General features: G+C 39.4%; 1 protein-coding gene across 9 annotated transcripts in view; it reads left to right on the top strand.

The window, feature by feature from the left end:
- IMPG2 (interphotoreceptor matrix proteoglycan 2) overlaps positions 1-24153 on the top strand; it is a 61219-nt gene that overhangs the window by 5385 nt on the left and 31681 nt on the right. For 3 of the 9 annotated variants that reach the window (XR_004355047.1, XM_032677941.1, XM_032677937.1), the window contains exons 1-5: positions 671-797; positions 2105-2365; positions 11854-12020; positions 20307-20338; positions 20431-20454. Coding sequence is in view for 8 of the 9 variants with exons in the window: in XM_032677941.1 (XP_032533832.1) it covers positions 725-797; positions 2105-2365; positions 11854-12020; positions 20307-20338; positions 20431-20454 (557 nt within the window). In the remaining variant the exon portion in view is untranslated. Of the gene's footprint in view, positions 1-670; positions 798-2104; positions 2366-11853; positions 12021-12142; positions 12604-18040; positions 18109-20306; positions 20339-20430; positions 20455-24153 lie in introns of those variants that run through there. The other 6 variants (XM_032677940.1, XM_032677939.1, XM_032677938.1 and 3 more) reach the window with 6 other exon arrangements.

The raw sequence follows: 24153 nt of genomic DNA, 5'->3' as shown, positions 1-24153 counted from the left end.
ATGAAAGAATCACAACCTGCCCTGGATTTATCTTTGGAGGAAGCACTGTTTTTGGGATGCAAGGGATAGCAGTGTAAGACTTTCTCCTTTAGCACAAACTTGGGCAGCAGCCCTGTCACCAGAAAAAACACTCCTGCAAAAAGGTTGCTTCAATGCTTACACATGCAATGGTGTTTAAGCGAGCCATACATTTATGTATGTGTATATATTTGTATAGGCAGAAGACAAAGCACACTGAGACCTTCCACTGGAGACTAGCATGCTCCCTCTGATGCTTTGTGGTCAACATGGTTTTAAAAAAGAGAAGAAATGGAAAGGCCAATGAAAAAACGTGGTTAATTGGATGTGAAAGGTGCTGTCCTTGTTTGGACTGTCTGTTAATGGTATGACAAGCTCTGGTAAAGAGCTTAGCTGGTCAGATTAAAATTAAAAAATTGTGTCAGTCCATCTGCTAGCTCCAAGGAGTTCACTTCGATCACCTTTTCTTGTTTCTTCACTGAAACGGGATACTGTCTTTGAAAAGAACATTCCCAGGATGTCTTGGTTGACTTGTTTTACCTAATGTTTTCTCCGAAGATAATGATATGTGACGTCAAGACGTTTTCAAGAAGGGCAATGCTCTTGGTTGGTTCAAGGCTACCTTAAAGGCAACAGCTCTTTTGCTAAAAGGGATTTTTTTTTTTTTGCTTTTTTATTTATTTTTTTTTTTTGTACACAAATAAGTATGTTTGGCTTAATTTGGAAAATCTTTCTTTGCCTTCCGGGAATGATTAACGCCGATCTTCAGGTAGTTGCAGGTAATGCAGAAATCTTACTTATGTACGTGTTTTCTAAGTTTACTTATGACAGTGTGTAGAATTAGAAATACATCTCTGCTTTAATTGTAACAAAGGGGGCTAATACAGAGAAATGTTTGGTCAAATCTGTGCCTTGATAGCAGTGTAAATATGGAATATTTAGAGTGATTTCCATGATGTATAACAGCACATTTGTGGTTTTTTGAGTGTAGAATGTAGCTACAGAAGGCAATTTTTTCCAACTTTGGGAGATTTTAAACACTGGTAATTTTTTTCTTCTTTATTGATTTTGTATTAGATCTTAAAAAGGAAGGTTCTGTCTTCTGCTTATGGACACTGAATATGTGTCAGTTTGAGTACAGATTGGGATTTTGCCTTAGTGACATTTTTGATGTTCTTTTCTCTCTCTGATGTACCATCTGGTGGTGATCTTCTGCACTAGAGCTGACTATTAATATAACATCAAAATAATCACACTCTTCATCTTTCAGTCATAGAAGTCAAAGGTGCTACTGACTTTGAAGTTGCAGAATAAATTTATAATCTGTGGAATGAAAAATGCCATAGAGTTATTACCGTTCTTTTTCCAGTAAATAATTTCTTGTGATTCTTCTTCAGGCATGTTTTCTGGGGAAAAAGTGAAAGAAGTTGAATTAAATAATTTTGGATCAGCTGACTGTGAAGGATAGAGAACTAGACTGTCAGACTAAATCCCAATATACACATTCTATCCTCAGCTGTTTCCACAGGTTTCCTCTGGAATGATGTGTAACAACTAGTATAAGAAGAAATTAACCAAACCCCTAAAGCTGATGAGCTCTTTTATTACTTTTTTTCCCTTTGCTCTAGTTGAGTAGGGACCTGTCTCACAGCAGTGAAAGGTGTACCTGTTAGCTGTCCATTCAAGCAGTTTTTCCTTTTGTGAGGGATATAAATGTTTCCTGTGAAAAGCAAGTGGAGTAAGAGTAGTCCTTAATTAATGACTTATTTAATTTCTGGTCCTGAAAGCTTCTAAATACATTTTTATTCACAAATATAGTCCCATTGACTTAGCCAAGCCAAATCACAGAAGGGTAGTTAACCAAAAAGCGTAAGAATTCAAAGGGTTAGAGCTTTAGGCTGTGTAACCATTTGATGGGATGCTGTAAAGAGCTAAGGTGTTTATAATAGGACAGTCATACAGACAGGTTCTGTTAACAGAAAAAAGCACAGTTTTGTCCTCCAGGGGCGATAGAAATGGCATGAAGATATATATGATTTCATCATTATCTCATCTGAGAAATTTATTTGTGGTTTTAATTTTACAGCAGAAGTTTATTCAGCTACAGGAGGAGGACAGGCTAAAGGTGTTTCACCAACCCCTCAGCTCAGTGGCTGGCAGCTGGCAAACCCTTCTCTGCCTCCTGAGTTGAAAAAGCCCAATGGCATCATGGAGGCTGAACAGTTCAACAGGCATTTGCTGTTACGAAGGAAGCGATCCATTTTGTTTCCCAGTGGAGTTAAGATCTGCCCTGATGAATCTATTGAGCAGGCTATTGCCAACCACCTGAAATATTTCAGGCTCAGAGGTAAGTGACTGTAAATCTCATGGATGCAAAGAACATGTAATTTATGAAAAGAAATAGATTAAGCTTTTAAACACAGTGAATACCAGGCCATAGGAAATACATTATTACCCAAGAAATTTAATTTTCTGTGATAATCTTCCTTAAGAGAGCTGTTCTGAGCTAAAAACCCACCTTCTGGTTAGACTCATATATAAGAACTCTGGGACCCTGGAACCTCAGTGTTTAATAAACTCATCCTTTCTCATAAAACAGTTTGAATGCTGAGAAAAGCAGGGTTTATCAGGTTAGCAGATTATGCAGGTTAGCTAAATGACTGGGAAACCAGTCAGAAGAGTCAAATCTGAGACATTGGTGTCTCAAGCATGTGACTTTTGACTATGGCTGGTCACACAAAGCATAGTATGTTCTGTCTAGAAAGCCAGTCTCTGTGTATCAGACTGTAGTGTAGTAGGCAAGAAGCCTATCTTTTAAGATATGGGAGTTGGACAGAGCTTTCCCTGAAAAGTTGAAATATTCTTTCACTTGATGAAATATTACAGCAATATGATGTACCTCAAACCATTCTGGCTGACAGCACTGGAGTGGGGTGTCACATGCAGTACCTTCTGGTATTTGTGTCTTTGTATCGTAGCATTCAAAAAGTTTGTAGTATCTTAACATTTGTACATAACTGGCAAAATGGCAAAGAGGTGCTGTCACAGGAGAAGGAAGGATGTTCGGAGACTCATTTTTAGTGAGACTTGGTTGCCTATAGAAGAAACTCTAACTGGTAACACAGTTTATTCACTTAGAGAAGTGAAAAACTATTAGGAGCAGGAGTTGCTTAGTGTCTGCATAAAAGTAAACATAAAGAATATACTTGGAGGATAAAGTGGAATTATATGAGATTAGACCCTCATTCAAATATGAATTGTGCCCAGCTGGCAAGAGTTGTTGACATTGATGATCATGCTGGCAGTTTGACAGGCTTTGCCATCGTCCTGTTTATTTCCACCCAATAGCACTCAACTGCTCTTTGCTTTGCTCCCAATGAATCCATACATACTCTGTGCTTCAACTGCAATCACCCCTCAGTTGTCTGTGATATTGGCACATAAGGACAATATCAAGTAAGCAAAAGTATGAGCTATAATAAAGAAGAAAAATCCATAAATTATGTTGTGAAAGTGTATATAGGACTTAATGATCCTAGGCTGAACCAAAAATCCACCTATTCCATCTGCTTCCTTACTGGACTTAACAGCTTTCACAATCCACAAGGATTTCTTGAGCACAAATGCTATGACAACCCTAAGCACTTTTAACTTAAAACTTTTGAAAAACATCTTTGCAAGTAGCAGGGGTGACTTTAAGTAGCAGCTGGTCGAGCAAGATCTGGTTCAAGCAACTTGTCATCTTCATTTTGGTAGGAGCAACACTTTGCACCATGTTTGGTGGTGTCTAGTTAATCACATCCTGAGTAAATGCACCTGAGGTACATGAGAGTTGATGTGCTGTGGGATAGGTTTGTGTGGCAAGGTTTTGGTAGCAGGGGGCTACAGGGGTGGCTTCTCTGACAAGCTGCCAGAAGCTTCCCCCATGTCCAATGAGGCAATGCCAGCTGGCTCCAAGACAGACCTGCTGTTGGCCAAGGCTGATCCCATCAGCAACAGAGGCAACGCCTCTGGAGTAACATATCTAAGAAAGGGAAAAAGCTGCTGCAGAACAGCAATTGCAGTTGAAGAGAAGAGTGAGAATGTGTGAGAGAAACAGCTGTGATGAACTGATCACAGCCCCAATCCCTCATCCCCCTGTACCACTGCAGGTGAGGAGTTAGAGAAAACCAGAAGTGAAGTTAAGCCTGGGAAGAAGGGAGAGGTGGGGGGAAGGCATTTCAAGGTGTTTCAAGATTTGTTTTCGTTTCTTGTTGTCCTGCTCAGATTTGATTGGTAATAAATTAAACAAATATCCCCAGGTTGAGCCTGTCTTGCCCATAACAGTAACTGGTGAGTTCTCTCTCCCTGTCCTTTTCTTGACTCACAAGCCTTTTGTTATATTTTCTCTCCTCTGTCTGACTGTGGAGGGAAGTGATAGCACAGGTTTGGTGGGCGCCTGATGTCCAGCCAGAGTCAACCCTTCATTCACAGTTAAACTGTTTCTTGCGTATTACTGAATTATATACAATGTTTCTACTAGCTAGCTGAATCACCACAGTCCTCTGTCAACAAAATAGTCCTAGGAAAGAGTGTGGTCACTGTCACTCAGAGACCAGCTACTGTCAGTGACTAGTAAAGTAACTGACCACAAGGGGAATAAATATGAATGTACACAGAATCTGCTGATTTTTTGAATCCCGGTGTGTATTTTTAGAATCTTCTTTTTATTCTGTATCTGTTGAAGTAAGAAATTGCTTCAATCTCCCATACTTTCTCTGGAAAGGATGGTTTCAATACAATCTATTCTTTCCTTGGTTTTGTTTTACTGTCAGCAATAAACAGTGCCACTACCTTGGAAGGAAAGGTCGATTGCTATTCTGATGGAAGATCTTGTTAGAAAAGCAGAAAAGGTTTGCATGTGCTGATTATCCAGATTATGTTTGTTCTATCTGTGTCTACCTTAGAAGGAAACAGGTGGGAATATAATTATCTACCTGTAGCTCCTAGCTTTATTTACTTTTGCTAACTGGCAAAAGCCTCTGTAAGTGTCAAGAGACTGACAGATGAACGCTTCTGTCATAGGTTTTAAGGAAGTGCTTATGTCGTGTTGCTGTAGGCTTAACAGCTTTTTTTTTTTTTTTCCTCTGACTACAACATCTGGATTTCAGATAGTGAGTGGGCAGTGTATGGTAATACCTATTATGAATAGTGATGTTCTATACTGCTCACAGGGAAATGGTGGTCTGAGCCCCAGTCAAGTAAAATTTATTACACAAAAAATAGCCATACCCACTCAGACCAAAAGTCTGTTGTGACCAGTCACCTTATGTAGACAATTCAGTGAATCTGTCCATTCTCTGTTGTGTAAATTGCTGGTAGATGGCTGAGGATTGTAATAGACTTAGAAGTTGAATTAGCAGGTTAAACAGAAACAATACAAAATAACGTGGCTTGTACTGTTTCCCTGTCCCATGTCTGTTAATTGGGTAAAAGAGAGGCTGCTGGATTCTGCTGGATTCTAACACCATGGTTGGTTCAGGGTAATACTGTTTCTCTTTGCCACCTCTGAGATGTAATTACTCTGGTGGCTACCTTTCCTAAATTCTGTTAGCAACTTTTCCTGCTGTGACCTCTGTTTTAAACTATTCAGTGTATGCTTGTGAGCAGTACATCTTTTGCATGAGTAAATCAGTCTCTCTGCCAGAACTGTGTTTGTCAGCCAGAACTTCAAAGTTGAACATCTAAGGATAGCTTTTGAAGATACTGACCAAACAAGGAAATAGAGGGCATTGTAGTGTGTCATAGCTGATGAGACACGCAGACATTTTTGAACTTTGGGAAGAGTAAAAGCTGTTTCTCGGGAATTAAATGCTATGTATGATTATAATCCCTAAATTTGGTAATCTTGGGCATGGCACTGTGCTTGCTCATCTTCCCATTTCTTGAGTTCCTTCAAATCTGTTTACTTAAGCGTTAGGAATAATGTTATCTTCTGCATATTGATAAAGAGTAAAGTTTCCATTTGATACTGAAATCCTAAATGTTATAGATTATTCAGATCTTGCTAATAATGATGAAAGCACCTGGCTAAAAAAAGCATTCAATAAATAAAGAATCTGGCTGAATGAGCCTTTTTCCCCGTTTCCCCCTCATCCCTGGCACGTATTATGCATAGTTTGTACTCTGCAATAAATTTCTGAAGTTTATTTGTAGACGGACTAATTCTGTCTCCCTCTACATTTGAATTTTTAGGTGTCAGCACATGCTTCTAAGAAGCTTGACTTTTTCCATGAAAAACACTCCTTTGTTGTTACTGAAGTATTACTGGTGAAAATAGTTTGTGAGCTAGAGATTAGTATGTTAGTGTTCAAAGAAAAAATCTTTCATGTGGATTAGCTAATTCACACTCAACTCATTGTCAATTTAATATCCTGGTGTGTTTTATAAATTGTTTAAGGGTTGCTGTGTTATAGGCCATAAACAATAGCATTTCAGCAACAGATGAGTCATTTCTCTACCTGTGTGTATTAGTTCATTTAACAAGTGCTAATGAAGTCTTTGCAGGGAAGACCTCTTAGGAGGTGTCTGTCACTTTAGTCTTAATCAAACCCCTCTGCAATTAAGCCATTCAGTTGTGCAGAAATTGTTAGAGAGGAGGAGTTATTGGTCTCATGTTGCCTCAAAATAGAATTTTCAGCCTGATTCAGTGCTCCTAGCCACCATACACGATTCAACTCTTAAGAAGCACTAATGAGATTTAACTTGGATTACACTCCAGCACTGCCCACTTACACAAATGGCCAGAAAGCCACCCTACCCCCTACAGGGTGCTCAGTGCTGTCATGTGGTGCCCCTTCTGTTAACCTCAGAAATCCCTGAGCACAGACTGAGTGTAATGGGCTAATTGTCTCTGTTTGAGAGATAAATGCATTCCCGATGGTAAAGCTTGAACCACAAGAATGCTGTGTCCTACCCAGGTGCATGAGATGTGTAACCATACTGGAGAATTTCAGAATGAGTGAGAGAGATCATCTCATCACATCACAGATCTTAGCTGGAGGCTTTGAAAACGGTGATTAAGTCTTTAAGAAAGGAAGCTTGAAATAAATTTTTTTCACTCCTTCCTGCAGATTTCTAACACTGAAAAGAGCTTGTGCCTGCCTATGTGGAATTTTTTGGGCTGAAACACAACTATCTTAAGCTTTTCAGGATATTCTCTGTGTCTGTGAGCATCACTTGAGTGTAACACTGCATTGAAGTAGACAAGCTCCCAAGAGCTGGGCTTTTCGCCTTTTGAATCAGATATGCTAGCAAACAAGTCATATGGTCTTACAACATGTCCAGCTTTCTGAAGCAACCTTTGAAACCTGTTATGGCCTTAAAGGTCATGACATTGCCTACTTTTAAGTGCTTGTGGCACTTGGCTCCAGTAGAAGTTTGCACAAGGGCATGGACCACACATTCCGGTCTTTCGGTTTTCTCCTGTCTCCTCTCTCACCTTGAAGATGATTATCTAAATTATGAGTTAAGTGACTTTTAATTTCTAAGGTTTCTCAGGATGGAGTACATGGAAAATGTAGTACATGCATACAAAGTGTACTTTGGAGACAAACTGCACAACAAGCCATGTGATTTGCATTCCTGGTTTGAATTCTGGTTTATTGTGCCAGTCAGTTACATGTCTTCAGCATACCTGTTTCCTTTCCTGTAGTCAGTCGCAATGATCACATCCCTGTAGCACGAAGTCTCTCTTTATATCATAAGCCTTCATTTCTTTAACATTTGAATTACTCAGAGGAGAATTGCAAGGTAGCCAAGAGATCTGTTAACAGTACAATACAAATTATTTATTATTGCAACCATGGGACGATGGAAGAAATTCCTAGAAGAGCTTACCTTCCCATCTATGAGTAGCTTCAAGACCCTTAGCTCACTGCCTTAAAAGATTGATCTCGATTTTATGATTCTTTTAATCAGTTTTGTTTGCTGGGGATTAAAGGCCTCATTGCAAATCCTGTCTCCTCCAGGGCCCGGTCCTGCTAATGCTGTCCTGCCTATCTGCACCAGTGGCCAGCCCTGTAATGGGCTAGTGAAAGTGTGGCATGAGATCTAGCCATGAAGACTGGCTCTTCACATGTGCCCTGAGGGCTGATCTGCTGTTCAGGTGGCATGTGGCAATGCTGCTGGGTCTGCTCAGCCATTCCTTCCTGATGCTGGCAGGACTGGCTACTTGATTGGTTGTTTTTAAGAACTTCATAGCTAGTCTTAGGAACATAAATCCTGGAAAGATCATAATGCAAAGCCTATTCAGCAGCTTCAGTCACAACTCTGAACTGTTGGGCTCCTGGCAAGTTGTAATAAGCTCTAACGTGGCAATTTTTTTTCCATTCCCTATCTACTTTAAATGTTTTATATTTAAAAGTCAAAGTTACATTTATAATTAAAAAGTTTAAGGGGTAAACTGTTTGGTTCCCCCAACACTCATTTTCTTTCATTTTCTTTTTTGGTTTCAAGGAGTTTTTATTTTAAATCTTAGTCAAAAGCTGCTTCACATATTGTCAGCATGTGTAGACAGTGTATGTGACACAGATACTGGCAAGTTTCTGGATGGTCAGAAAGAAAAGATAGTGAGTTATTTTTATACAGTAAGCTATAATTATTTACTGAAGCTTCTAGTGAAGTCCTTTTTAACTTTATGGTTTTGTGCTCCAACTTTTGTCTACAGAGTCGCAGAATACTTAAAATGTAGTTAATAAAAAACATATTTTTCTTATATGGGAGTTCTCAAGAATTTGTTGATAAGAAACCTTGAAAAACCTTCTTAGTAAAGAAAAACCAAAAACTTAGTCAAAAACCTATCACAGGGGTGGACTCCACCTTCAAGTTAAAAGCTGGTTAATCACATTTGTTAGGTGACTTGAATGCACTGTGAGCATAGTGTCTCTTCAGTTCCCTGTGTGGCCACGCCAATGAAACTGGCTCCTGGCTTCAAAGAACTAGCTCCTTTTTGACATATCTGAAGCAGAGATGGGAGATAGAATTGTGCTTGTTTCCTTTACATATATGTGGTTTGAACCACACCAAATAAACTGTGCTACTCTCTTTCTGCTCTTGCAGTCGCAACTCTCATCTAACTACAAAACGATGAAAACATTTATGAGAAAGACTGAAACAAAATTGTTCTTTTTCTTAGCCAGGCTTTGAATTTGTTCTTGAACACCATATAGATAAGCCTATCCGGGGATGGTTTTTGTGTTGAGGCCCTTACAACCTGGATTTGTTATCCTGTAAAGCATCCCCCACTTTACAAACTGACCAGTTGGAATAAACAGGACAATGAACAAGATGGACTGTGTGTCAACAAGGTTGCAGGGTGAGTGTGCTGGCAAGCAGCTCACCATGGCTGAGGATGTGATTTCAAGTATTAAATGGCAGTTGTGGTAGATGTTTACCTGCTTTTAATCCCTCCCTGTGTGTCAGAACTAACACACTCTCATACTGCACAGGAGGAAGAAATGTGCCCACCTTTTCCTTCTGAATACAGAAGGAATTTGCACCGTGTTGTCCAGCTTGTTGTTGCTCACCTCAGTGGAAACAGCTAGGTAGGACAGGCTAGAGAGGAACAAATGTGACTCCTTATCCATGTCCACTTCCTTCTTCCACAGAATACTGACTGTGTTCTAACAACTTAGGTCTAATTAATGGGCTTGGAGCCCACAGATGGCACAAAGCCTTTAGGACTGGAATTCAGTGGGGTGTCTAATTCCAAATGAAAGGACACACAACAAATCCTTAATCTATTGGGAACCAATTGGAACAACTGTTCATATGGGAGCAGCTTGTATCAGGCAAGACACTGTCTCATCACATTTATTTAAACTTATTAAGAGCATTAAGGAAAACTGTCTTCAATTACTTGCAACTGGAAAGCCAGTCCTTTGCCTGTTGCCCTTTGAAAACTGTAGGATTAGACAGTGTCACTGCAATGTGCAAGCTCTTTGTCATAGCTTCAGTTCTTACTGACAGTCTGCTGAGGACTTATCCAGCCAAGGGAGTAATCTCATTCCAGGATTGTTGCTTTATAATGTTGCACCTGGAGTGAAAGATCCATTAGTCAAAGTGTAGGATACAAGTACCACCAAAAGAAATGAGAGCCTTAGTGTAGGCTTCTGGATTTGATACTAGACTTCAGTCTTTTCCGGATGCCTAGCTCTTACAAGTGGGATGGTAGAAAGAATACTGCAGATGTTGTTCTGCCTCAGGAAGCTTATAGTACTCTAGCAGGATCCAGAAATCCCAGAGTAGGATTATGGCTTCATTGCCTGAGGTCTGTGCAGAGGTCATACGGAAATGTGGTCCCTGCCTAAAGAATTTGCAAAGGCAACTTGAGGGGACGATAGAGATGGTACGTGGATGCCTGTCAATTTGTTTCTGATTGATGAAGATGCATAAGGATGAAACTGATTGGAAACATATCCAGTACTTTCCAAATTACTGGTTTTTACAACTACCTGTAGGGGTTCTGGAATAGTATTATCCTACTGACAGTTAATAATGCTGAGTTTGGGGACTGTGTTCTTCTCTGGTCATACATATCAAAGGAGCTACAAGGTTGATCTCCACACAGGAAAGCTGTCAGGAGTGTGGCATAGAAATGAGACATATCTGTGTATCTGCAGAGTTCCACAATGGAGCAATGGTCTCAACTGCTCTGATAAACTAAAATTCGGGGTCGAAAAAAAGAAAAGAACATCTTCTCCATGGTACCATTCAGTGTGCCAGAATCAGCTAAGCTTTAAGGGTGTTACTGCATGGGAAACAGTTCCTTAAGGTCATTATTTGCAAAGCCTTTGCATTTAAGAAAAATGTCTGTCTCTTAGTTGAATGAAAATATGTTTCCATATGTAATCTATGTGTTAAGTTTTACACATGCACATATAAACAATTTTGGAATCCAGAATACAAAGTATCAAGAATAAATAACAGTAAGGTGCTGGTTTTGGCAGCCTAGCGCTAATTTTTAAGCTGATTGAAGAAAATTACTTTCTGAAAATAGATTCATGGTCAGTCTCCTGTAGGGTTTTGCTTACAATGTCAGGACTCTCTCGGAATGCAAAGTATTCCTCTGCTGGACTGTGTCTATATAAACGGTGAGATCAGATTAAGGCCAAAAAGCAGGTTTGTCTGCTACTACTCCAGCCTGGCATTTGTTGTGAGTGATTTTTAGAGTTCACCTTTTAATGTTATTCTCTTCTAGGACACAGGGAAAATCCTATAAATCTTCCTCTCTTCCAGTTATCCTGCATCACAGAGAGGTTCTTGCTTAAGGGTAGTGTGACCAACTGCTCTGATTGGCAAAGAGCACATTCAAGATAGAGATCGAGAGGTTAAAGCAGCCAGGGTAGTACAGATATTTAACCCTTAATTCTCAATCTGACTGTTCATAGCTGTCCAGTTCTTTCTCAGTGGATATATGCAGTAGGGTTAGAGCTTGCCTTATTTCTTAGCATATTATTGTCTTTTCATCATCCTGCCTTGTTTTCCAAGTTATTAATGCAACTATAATTCCTAAAACATATTTTAAATTCTGTGTAAAGATGAGTCCAAAGGAATTGTTCCTACTTGAGCCTCTAAAATTTTGAACAGTGCCACTATCATTCTTACAAATTAAGTTCCAGCTCTACTTTCTGTGAGGACATTTGCCATACTATTTTGATTTTCTAAGTTTTCTAATTTGACCCATTGATCAAAGAGCGGTTTCACTCAGTAAAAATACTATTGTTCTTGATGGTTATTAGGAAACTATGGAAGCACTCCTATTATACTAACACCAGACCTTTCTTGTGCCTTCAGTGTGTCAGGAAACAGTGTGGGAGGTCTTCAAGACATTCTGGGACAGACTGCCAGAGCGTGAAGAGTATAATGCCTGGATGAGCCTGTGTGAGGAAGGAATAATGAGTATCTTTGAAATGGGCACAAACTTCAGTCAGTCTGAGGAGCACCGGAGTCTGATTGTGAAGGTGGGTACAGCACCTGCTTGGTGTTTTCTCATGGGTGAGAACATGATGTCCCACTGCAATGTGGAACTTGGCATATGACAGGCAGTAATGTGGGGAACAGGTATGAGTATTCCAGCTCTTGGATGCATAGTTCTGAGATCAGTTCCAAAAGTTATGGCTGATCTAATGGAGGGAAGAAGCAACAGCGATGAAGAGAATGTTGTTTTCCATAAGTATGTTCCTGACAAGTAGATGGTGTCTGACACCTTGTCTGAAAAGGCAGCATGACATGAGTCAGGTTGTGACATGTTTCCCCCTGTGGCATGTAGCTGCCTTCCTGCTCTGAGCTGCACACTGAGATGCCTTCAGTCCAACTGGCACTTTGAAGCAGGAAACTCTGAGCTGTATTTCTGATGCTACCAAGACATATGGCAAAATTGCCTGTTTGATGTTCTGTAGGTTTGTGTTGTCTGCACACTGCTGCCTGACTGAAATGAGAGTACCTAAAAACATAAAAAGCTTTGGTGTCCTATGAAGGCAATTGATAACATTGTCACCATGGGGAGTTGCAGAGGTTAAAATCAGAGTACGAGTGTAAAAGAAGGTAATAAAAAAAAAAGCTGAATATTTTGGTATATTGTCTGTTATTTCAGTTTGAGCAAGCTTATTTTACCTTAAAGATAACAAAAGGGGCATTAGCCAAACTAAAGAACCCTATCTCAAATGAATACCAAGATATATTTTCAGGAGTTTGTGAATTTTAAAATTAAGTGTTTAACTTTGTATTCATCTGAAATACAGCAGATAGCTTAATTTCTCTGGATAAAAGGCTGTCTTAAAATGTATGGTGGCTTATGGACTTCCTTAAGATTAGAGTGTCTTCTACTTTTGAAAGCTAATGGATGAGTAGTTTTATGAAACTTATGATAAGCCTTAAATGTGTGATCCTATAGGATCAGTGATTTCAACCAGTGTGGACGCACTGACTTTTTTCCCTTCTGTTCTTTATGGACTTGTATGCTAGGAATGTGCACTAAAGAATGTGAATATGAAACTATTGTGGATAATGAAAAGAAGGTGTTTTGTTTGTTGGGTTTTTTTTCTCCTGAGCCTGCATGTTAGTCTTCACAGGTGATGCCAGCCAGTTTGCTTCTGTGACATGTGATGAGCTGTTATCTTTAGAAGACTTGCAAAAAGATTGAGAGAAATAGAATTCATTTGATTTGATTTTTTATGTGTGGAGTGCTTGTATCATTGTTTTATGTAAGATTTTGGCAGTGAGATGATCGGAAGTGGCAGCATATTAAAAGAAATCAAAATGACTCTTGCAAAGAGGGTGATGCATCTATCTTCCCACTGCTGCTCTAACCTTTTTGGGTATGGCTCTGCAGCATTACAGTGGAGTCAGATAAAGTGTTTGATCTGTGTTTGATCTGATTTATGTGTCATTTAGGTTTCCTTTTTCCTGTAGATGGATATATTCCTTTCAGCATTGCAATATTCTGGAAAAAGACTGTTCACCCTTCTATTTGCTTTAAGCACAGTTGGTAAAAGGTGACAATTGTTGGGCTGATATGATGGCAGACTAGTCAGTGACAAGATCGATTGAATGCTGTCACCACTGAGCTCCACATAAAATGTCACAAATCTGTCAGATGATTTTTTTGTTGAAATAAAAACCTGAACTCAATTTAACTTTGAACCAAAGACCGAAGGCAGTAGCACTCTCTCACATCCTCCAATCAGCCACCTTCAAAAGATCCAATGGCATATTTTTGAATACATGGGTCAGAGTGTGAGTTTAATTGTTAGCTCTAGTACTGACTCACCATTCTCATCTATACTCATGCACAAAATTTTTGTCAGTGTGAAACCTTTTAAAGTTCAAACAGATCCAGTGATACATCTCTGCTTTTAAGAACATCCTTCTTCCTACCCTCTTGTTCTTTCCACTCTCACCAGCTAAGCTGACCAAGTTGTGTGGTCAAGCCTTTCCACTGTTTGTGAGGTTTTGTTTCCCTCTCATTACAGCATGTTCCTTCATTTGTTCATGGTCAGCTGTTGCCATTTGTTTTTCCATTCCTTAGACTTGATCCTAAAGTGCTGAGCACTTCTCATCCAAGGGCTGCCATCATGTCACAGTGCACAGTGTTCTGTAGTTTGCAAGTGTGTGATACATGTGAATAGTCCCCACTCTGTTGCTTAAAAGGAAGATTAGCTTCTGCCTGGCACTGTAGAAAAGCAACATACATAGTTAGCAGTAGTTTTTTTGTTTGGCCATTATGTGCCTCATTAAATACCACTTCTCTCTAATCTTCCTCTGCTCTCTAGTGTCTGTAAATCACCTGTGGTTAATTTCAAGAGTTTAGCATGCAGCTGATAAAAGTAATTCTGCTTTTCTTTTGGCATATATTGGCTGTTAGTGCCACACCATTGCTTTACTGCCTCTTTCGTATTGGGCTGCTGGCAGTTTCTGGCAGTCTATTTCAGAGTGTCTTTTTGCATTACTTTTGGTAGATAGCAACATGAAATTTATTTTTAGGTGTCCTGCATGCTGTGAATTTTCCCTTTGCCTCTCCCTCAAAGGAAGTTCAGCGTAACTAAAAAATTAGGAAAAATAAATCTGTGGGTTTCCAAGCTGAATCTCCTTCCAAATCCATAGCAAAATGCAGCTTAAAGCATGATATTGAGTGCTTCCAGGGTAAAGTTCTATCTGCCTCCCGCATTTCCAATGTGGGCATGTATTATGGCAAATCCATCCTTTATGGCAGATTACACGTCACAATTTCTGCTTCTCTAGACTTCAATCAAATTTCAGAAAATAAAGTTTTACTGAGTTGCTGTTCCTTATGGATCTGATGACAATCTACAGTGACAAAACATTGAGAAAAGGTGTAATGAGAAACGAAGAATTAAGGGAGCTCCCATAACTTAATCTGTTGAGCAAATACTCAGCTATACCTGCTAAGGGCTCATATACAGCCCCAGGTGTATAACAAAGCATATCTGACAGTGTTGGGCATATGAAATGGGACAACATGGATTAGGTTATGAATCCTTTTCAAAGGAAGCAGGTCTGTGTGATTTTTGGTTTCTGGTGAGAGAGAGATTTGTGCTGTGTGCACCTTTTAGTGGGTCTGAGAGCCACGAGTTAAGCTCAAAGTTAGCCCTGGAAAGGAGTTGTAGCACAGCTTTGTTTGAGAACCAAAATGCAGTTTGCCCAGGAATCCCCAAAACTGTGATGAGAGGTGCTAACCTACCAAAAAGCAACTTGAAAAGCTCCTGGGACAAAATACAAACCCCACGATGGTGTTGACTCATCAGTACTTTTATTTAGTATTGACTTTCCAGCCCATCAGCAGCTCCCTCTGTTTCAGAGTATTTGCAGCACAGACTAACTGCTCAGTGACAGATTAGGGTAAAAGGGGCAGAAGACTTAGGATGCCTGAATGGGCAGCATAACAAAACACCTCCTTAACATGCTGAAGTGGGCACTTAGCAGTGTAAAATAAGTGATTTTGCCGGAGTTCTGAGAGCTGTGTTCAAAGATGGGATGCAGCATCCCAACGATGTAATTTGTAACCACTTACTCCCAGTGCCGTAGTTTGAATACCTCACAGAAGTAGATGATTTTGTCTTCCCAAGGTTCCTGCAGCAGAAAGGCTCCTTCTGCAGTCTCTTCTCTTCCTGCTCTGTGAACTAACCATTGTCCTTCTCTGTTTAATCACATAATATTCTGAGTTGGAAGGGACCCACAAGGATCATCAAATCCAACTCTTAAATGAATGGCCCATACAAGGTCAAAACCACAATCTTAGCACCATGCTCTAACCAAATGAGCCAATTTCAGAGTCAATCAAATGTCCCAACCACAGTTTCCAGTCCCTTTACATTTTTTATTTGCATAGAACCACCTCCAGATTCTTCTAGACCTGGAAAAAAGCAGACCCTGTCTGCTCTTTCACAGCCCCACTCCCCCTTATGGATGCAAAAAAGAAATTCCCTTGCCCTCCTTTGAGCCATAATGTCAGATTTCCTTCATCTTCTTTCTTATCCCTACACTTACTGTTCTCCTATTGACTTAGACTCTTTTAGTTGCAAGCTTTATTCTTCTCTAACTTAAAAAGAAAACCCCACACCCTTTGCCACAAATATGCAAATAGAATTATTACCTTTAGTTGCTTCTTCAAATCTTGCCTCATCTCTCTTCCATCTCTTAGGCAATTTCTCTGGTCACTCTGCTCCAATTCCAGCCTAAATCTTCCTTTTTGATCTCTCCTTTGCACCTGACAGAGCACAAAAACTGTCAGCCATGAAGCCTGTGTTCATCTCTTTCCAGGCAGAACTCAGAACTGATGCTTCATCCTCATCAACCCTGTCCAATCAGATCCTTTACTTTGCAAGTCTCTAGTTTTTCTTTATTTTCTGTGTTTTGCTCTTTGTTTCTAGATAGCACTGCCTAACACATACTGAAGAATCACTTCTGTATTGAAAGCTCACCTCTGCTGTGGAGCTGTCTGTTCCACTAAGCTGTCCATGTTATCTCTCTTACTGTATGCTGTATTTTTACCTTACCTGTCAGGGATGTACCTCAGAGCACTGCTCCCCATCCTTTCTTTCCCTGTAATTTCAGTTCTGGACATTGTGATCCATTTCCTTGAATTATCCCCAGTGCTGTGGCCTTGTCTTCATGAGAAGCGTGGTTCTGCCGTGCACCATGGTGGGACAGGCAGAGAGAGAGTCATTTCTTGGTATGACTTTCCTGTTGTAAATGAAGTGTATATGTGGTGTTAAATCAAATATGCTTGGTACAATACTACACAGATAGGATTAAACTAATATGAGATTATTTCAGATCTCCTTGACATTTCCTCCACCTTTTTCTCCTTCCTTGGGTTACCTCCAAGATATTTTGTCTTCTATGCATAACAACTGTCTCTTAGGATCAGGCAAAAGTATCCTATATAATTGCTTTTCTACAAGTTCATAAATTGACAGAAGCTCATCCAGTTGGTACTATATGTGATTTGTGGTGTTGTGGTAGCTTGTATTCAGTGTTCTGTACTTGTATTAATTCGTGAAAATTTTGCATTATATAAAACTAACTGTTCAGAAAGGAGAATGTTAGTGCAAATGACACAAAACTCAGCTCCCAGCTTTAGAAGAATTGGTATAATAATGATGATAGGAAGAGAACTAATTTTGTACAAAGCATCTGCCAGAGGTAGCTTCACTTAGTAAAAGCTCCCCTTGAGCTTTGGCGTGGCTGCTGCTGTTATGTAGAGCTATTTATAGATCATTTCCAGTATTCAAAGGGTAAAGACATCAACTAATCTTTGCAGGTCCAGGTGCAGGAGGTGTGTTTCTAACTCCAGCTTCTTAATGACGGAAATGAGTCAGAGAGTTGAGGTGTTTTGGCAAAGGCTATTCTGTAATAAATGAGAAACAAAACCAATATTAGAACTCTAGAACCTGTGTCTTCTAATTAGGGGAAAAAGGTGCCTGTTCACAATGAAGTTCAAGTATGTCAGTGCTTGCCCACACCCCAGGCCGGAATGCAAATTAGACCTTTAATAGAGGAAGACAGTCACACTACAAACTATTGCAGACCATGCTAGTTTAGCCATAGGGAATGCTTCGTTTTCACATCCTAGGTTGAAAAAACCCTACATTTAACAATATAAAAAACTAGGCTTATATTTCAGTCTGTAGGACTGATCCAAAATGTGTCAATCTGTTTTTCAGTCCTCTGTAGACTGTAAGAAGCTGAAGACTGGGTATTCAGATCAAACTTTCCTTTTGAATTTGCTGTAAATGCTAAGATTTTACCCCTGGCATAAAGCTGCAAGGTGGTAATTGTCTGTGTGCGAGCTTTTACACTGGCATATGGATTTTGATGGGTGATGGTCATACTTTTATCAACTCATTTTTAATTCAAAGTTTATGCCTTTTTTTTTTTTTTAAAGCTTTACAGCCTTATATAGCAAACAAATATGAAGTGACAGTTTTTACCATTATTTTGCAAAGCTGCTGTTGAATCCAGTGGGATATTTCATCTGAGAAAGCATGGTGAAAAGTCCAGTCATTTAAACAATGTAATCCTTTAAAGGTATTTTATTTCATGAAATACATGATTTGCAGTGAAGAGAGAATATTCTGTCCTGAACTAGGTGAATTAAGGAAAGTCCAGCTACCCTATGCAGAGGCTATTGTTCACAGGCATAGAGTCTTAGTTTACTGTGCTGGTTTACTGCAAAATTGGATAAGAACTTAGTAATTTAATGCCCTTTTAAAAACATAAATGTGGAGACGGTGTGTAACGTTTGTTTTTCTAGGCCTTGGCTGTTAAAAAAATAATTTGACATTTCAGATTTTGTTCTTAGAAGTTCATCTTTTAATTTATGGAATAGATAACTTGGAAATAACAAGATGTGTTGGTTAAGTCCAGAGACCCAGGCTCAGGAAATCTGGGAGCCCTCAGCTCCTCAGGCTACCCTGCAACAGACTTTTCACCCAGGCACCCCTCACTGGGGCATCTTGCTCTAAGAGGTGTTTAGGATTACACTGACCTCTGCTGTCAGTGACCTTTGAGGACCCATGAGTAAAGCTGCTGGGCACAGACTAGCAGGTGTTATTAAAAATATATGCGAGGCCTGTAATAACCAGAATTGTTTTTAATAGCACCTACAAACCGTCTTGACTGCCTGAGTATGGAATAAAGTCTCCTTTTCTAACAAACAAACACTTTTTACTTTATGAACTACTACTTATAGATAACTTTTCAAAATCTTCTATAGAGGGAATCAGTCTCTCTGTTCCTTGTAGATCCCAGTGCACTAAGGCTGAGTACAAGCACTGTATAGAGCAGTGTAATGACCCCTTAAAAAACCATCCAAAGTCCAGTATAGCTTTAGTGGCCCCAAGTTAGAGTTTTCACTGTAGACTACCTAGTTTCTGTGTTTGTCACTTAAAACTAGTCTCACTGTGTCTTAGTTTTTCATACTAAAGTATCTCCAGATGCTTCATTTAATGGACCTGTATAATAAATGTTGGTCAAAGAACATGCTAAAAAGCAAACTGACTGAACTTTGTATTTTGGCAAGCCCTCCTCAGGCTGATATCCAAGCTGCCTGCCATTCTAGCTGTGATCACACAATGTCCACAGATGTCCTGGAAAGAAGAGAAGGGTAGTCATTGACATGGCTCCAAATCAATAATGACTGAATTTTGACACTTCCCTAGAAAAACAGGTGAAGAGATAATGAGCAGGCTAACCTACTCAAGAAGTCTCTTTTGCCTTTTCACCTCTCCTTCACAAGAAGAATGATCAGGTTACCTTGGAGTGACAATCCTTAGGTCACTGAATACATATTGGTGTTTTGTAGAGAAGTTTTCAAAGTGGAAATAGTATGTGTTGAGTTTACTGTATTTTAATTTCAAAGGAGATACTTGAGTTGATCCACTTTGTGTTGTTTTTTTTAAAAAAATATATCTGCATTGATCATATAAAGAAAGCCAGCCCAATAAACACTCTGCCAAACAATCCCTTCCCACCACTAAAACAGAGAAGCAGAAATTTTTTAGCTGGACAATAATTTTCTATAAGTATTTTGTATTCTGTTCACATTGGTACAGCAGCAGGATATAGCATTATTTCTCAACAGCTATCATACTGCAAACTGCTGATGACCTACTCCTTTTCTTGTGGCATTCCTCCCAGAATCTCCTGTGACTCTTATCTAGGACCAATGGCACTAATGCCACAAGAATTGTGATGGAAAAAATATGAATTGCGTAGCTCTGCTTAGTCTTTATACACCAGTAGAGGAAAAAATGTCATCCCTATCACTTGTATAACCGTAAACAAAGTCATCAGATTAATCCTCATATGTTACTTTAAGATGTAGCTGTACTTTCAAAAGATGGTTTTATATCTAGAGACAAGTAGGAGAAGTAATATTGTATTTCTGAAGACTGCTTTCTTAAAAGGATCTTGTTGCTGGCCTCCTCTGGGTTGAGAGAATGTTGTACCTGTAGGACAATGCAGGACAATGTAGAAATGCAGAGCATCTCTGACAAACCTAGTACTCTTTATAGTGTCTGATTTTGAGTTTCAGTTGTATTTTGGAAATGTAGGACATATTTTCTTTTCAGTGGGGACTTTGTTAATAAATTTTGAACTTAACAAATGAAAACACAGAGGATAGAATTATTTTGGCACAGAGAAGGAAATAAACTGCATTTCAATTCCTTTCACTTTATGTTACTCAAATATACTTAGGACTTGTTTGTTTGTTTGTTTTCCAGAAACTGTCCTATATAAAGGAAGCAATGGGCAGGTGAGTGTCTGTGTTCTCCTTGCATTTTATTCTCTCTGGAGATAACAACTGGTGTTGTGACATTTTGTAACCTTTTCTCTTTTCATTGTCAGCTCCTGCACTGATTGGGCATGTGGGTAAGTAATTTTCCCTTTCTAAAGGCTCTTAATAGGTCGTTTCTCTGGTTTTTGCTGCTGCTGGAGTTGATTTGTGCACTGAAGATGAACAAAATTCACCTTTGTGCAAAAGGGCACATAGAAAAGTACAGCAGAGAAATCTGATAGTTCTTGCATGTGAACCTCTGTCCTGGCGTGCTTGGCATGCTCAAAATATCTCAGCCAATCTGGGGCTTGTACTTCTGCTTAAGTATGTCATCACCTTGTTGACCATCAGGCTGTCAGGTGCAGATGCAGGCTATTTACCTGAAGAGGTTTAGTGGGGGAGATCTATTTCGGGAAAAAGATGTGTCCACAGCTACTTATGTTAGTGTTCTGGTTATCCTGCAAACCTTTCCCAAAGGCTTTCAGGTAGTTCTAGTCATTGTTACAGAAAAAAAAAAAAAAAAAGTTTTGAAATGCTCTTTTAAAAACAGCTTCTGAGAGACGTGTTCTGAAAACAGTTACAAGGGAATTGGCTACTTGAACTCCTTCATGCTTTTAACAAGGCAATAAACCTGAAAACTGGTCTGATTCGTGGCTTCTTTGTACCAAAGTGAACCTGAACTTGACATGTTATTTTCATGTCTTTTTGAACTGAACAGAAAGCCAGTTCAAATTATTATTGCTTCTTTCCTACTCAGAACTTAATCCAAACTGTTATTTTTAGGGCAATTCAAACCCAAACAACCTGGTGCTGAACTCATCTGAAAAACTGGCATGTTCAATTCCTTGCTTTACAGGCTACATAAAACTATGATAAGTATGAGTAATTAATTTACTGGGAAGAGTAATAACAGAATTCTAAAAAATCCCTCAACTTCCCAATCAGGTATCCTCATAATGATTTCATAACAACACTATATATTAAAATTAATAACACAAGATGATAAGGGCAAATGTGATTCCTAAAAGATTGGTTTCTCTCTGTCCTGTGGAGCTGAATGCTCCTTTGACAAGAGCACTCCCCAGACCCTCCAGGTCAGCTGGGTAGCATACATGTCTTCTGAAGAAGTTTGAGTTTGAAAGCCTACTGCCTCCATCTGTATGATCATTCAAGAAATCAAGTAAATGTAGAGATATGCAAGAAGAATTGGAGTCACTGCCTGCACTGGGCTAAATCACAGAACAGTGGAAAAAGGCCAGCATTTTCAAGGTAGATCAGAGTGATTGATGTACAAAAGCCATCTTACCAAGTGTTTTGTGGCAGACATTAAAGGGGCTCCAGTAGAAAATTGGCCAGCTTTTCCAACTCAATTCACTGTGGAGCTGTATTACATCTTTCTCAGAAATACACTGCTTTTATCCTAGTGTATATTGCTTCAGACTGTTTATAGCTTTAGGATGGGATCTTTATAATCTCCATCAGTTTAAACTTTGGGTTTAATATATCTTTTCCTCTAGAAGTTTTTGTTTGTCTTTTGCTTGGAAACTGTAGTGGTTTGTAGCATAAAGAGCATGATACAGGACTGAAGCAGTGAGAGAAACAGGTAGATTTGCTCTGGGTGAGGGAGCATCAGAAAGAAATTAATATAAATTATTTTGGCAATATTAAAGAATCCAAACTTATTCTCAGAACATTCTGGACATCTTAGAGCGCTTGTGGTTTACGATGTGAAGTTTGTAAGCCAGAGCTGTATAAAAAAACAAAGCCATGGTCGTCGTGGGTAGATGTCTCCTCTAACTTCACATGTCTTCCACCAAGAGCAGTAAGTGAGCCATCTCAGTACTGCCAACAACTCATGTTATTATTTCCTGCAAAATTAACCTCCAACTACACATCAGAATAAAATGAAGACCTTTTAAAAATGTTCTGTAAGAAGTCAGAGTAAGTACCCAACCCAGAATCGCCACCAGCCTCTAAGGCAGCGTGGGAAATCCAGTGTGAAGTCCCTCCTGCACAGGAAAGGTGAGAACAGTTCTGCCATTTCCTGGGCATTGCTGTCCTTGCCTGCTGGCACACATGTGCAGAGAGAGGCTGGTCCAGTGCAGGGCACTGCTGGGGTTTGAATGTGGCTGATTTGCCCCTCAGCTGTGTCATCTGTGTCAAAATAGGCAATTGTTCTGGTCTTGTCTCAAGGGATGGCAGGACTATCCTAAATATCCAGATATCCAAGGTATGATAAATATCTAGATATCCAGATGAGATGTTCAGGTGAGGTACCCCCATTGCCAGGGAGGGACAGGCTACTCCAGATGATGCCTCGAAGTGGGAGTCTAGCAGGAGTCTTTGCTTTGTCCTCTAGTGAGTTCCAATGTCTCTGATAGCTGTGCAGAAGCAGTCACTTCACTTTGGAAGCCTGGCACTAGGCAGATTTCTCAGTCTGTTTTCTCACTGATAAGAACAGGAAATTTTGCAGTAGAGGTTCATGTTCTGGAGCATAGCCCCCACAAAGAAACTAAAAGAGTACTATCTTTTTATGAGATTTGACCAACCTACTTTTTCCTGTGAAACTTTTTTTTTCTTTGAAATAGTTTTGTAATTTAGGGCTGACCTGGAATGGTAGACAGGCCCTTGATATCTGTTGATCATTTTAACTATACTACTAGATCAAATCAAAACTACACTGAAAGCTGTGAACAGCTATAGAACTGCAGCTATGACTTAAATAATTAAATACAACTCATATAATCCTACCTAGATGTCAACACTGTGAATCTCTCTCTAGCTGGAAAAAGCTGATTTCAGCTAGTTCAGTGCTAGAATAGTTTTAATGTAGCCTACAGAAAGGTGTCTTGCACTATTGTAATTTAGTTCCCAGAATAACTCTCAATCCGGCATTACTGACAATTACGTAACAGCAGGATGAAAGTTTGTTCCCGTAAGGTTAGTGCACTTGTTCACACGGGTTAAATGCTCAGGTACCCTGGCCTTTTAAGGAACTGAGGGATTAAACTGAGTACCACTGAGGAGAAAGACCTCAAAAGGAAAAGTAATATAATATGACACAATCCAGATGTGTACACAGCAACCCAGTGGACACTGTGAAGGTTTTGTCCCAGATGGAAGTGTAGAAGCACTACGTCAGACTTTTACTGAAATTCTGTCTCTTAATGTTGGAGTGTGTGTCATGACAACAGGACAGCCCTTTTGTCTAATTCCTAAGCCAGACCTTGAGAATCAAGGAGTAGCACAGAATTGTTGTGCTCTAGAAGACTAGAGCTTTTATGCCATAGCCTCGCTTGATTTCTGTAAGCACAATAACATACTGAGGAAAAGATCAAGAGTATAATAGGATAGTTGAAAAGGATTAATATGATGCACTACTTTTTCACTTCTTCAGAAGAAGCTCTTAATGTCAAATTAAATAAATAGAGGCATGTGTCCTTTCTGATGGTACTTGCTGATTCTGAACTCACTGAAATTAGTCTTAGTAAATCATTTCAAGACTTCCTTTGTTCTGTTCATGTTCTCTACCTTGAAATAAATTGACAAATTTAGGATCCCTATTTCATCAGTGGTGGCAGCAAAGGTGGTTGATGTATCAACTCAGATTTTCTACTGTTTATCTAAATGTGCTTTATGAAAGAAAAAGAGTTTGTCTTCTGTGCTGGGATCATTTCATCAGTTCAGCAGTTCTGCCTGCAGTGAAGTAGAAACGTACCTGAGCTTCTTTACTGTTTGCATGTGGACTTGGCAATGATATTACTTGTTTCAGAAATTTTTTATTATCTGCACAG

This window comes from Chiroxiphia lanceolata, chromosome 2, assembly GCF_009829145.1.
Source record: "Chiroxiphia lanceolata isolate bChiLan1 chromosome 2, bChiLan1.pri, whole genome shotgun sequence".
NCBI classification, from domain to species: Eukaryota; Metazoa; Chordata; class Aves; order Passeriformes; family Pipridae; genus Chiroxiphia; species Chiroxiphia lanceolata.
The sequence above is the reverse complement of the archived record's forward strand: the minus strand, read 5'-3'. Positions and strand labels throughout refer to the sequence as shown.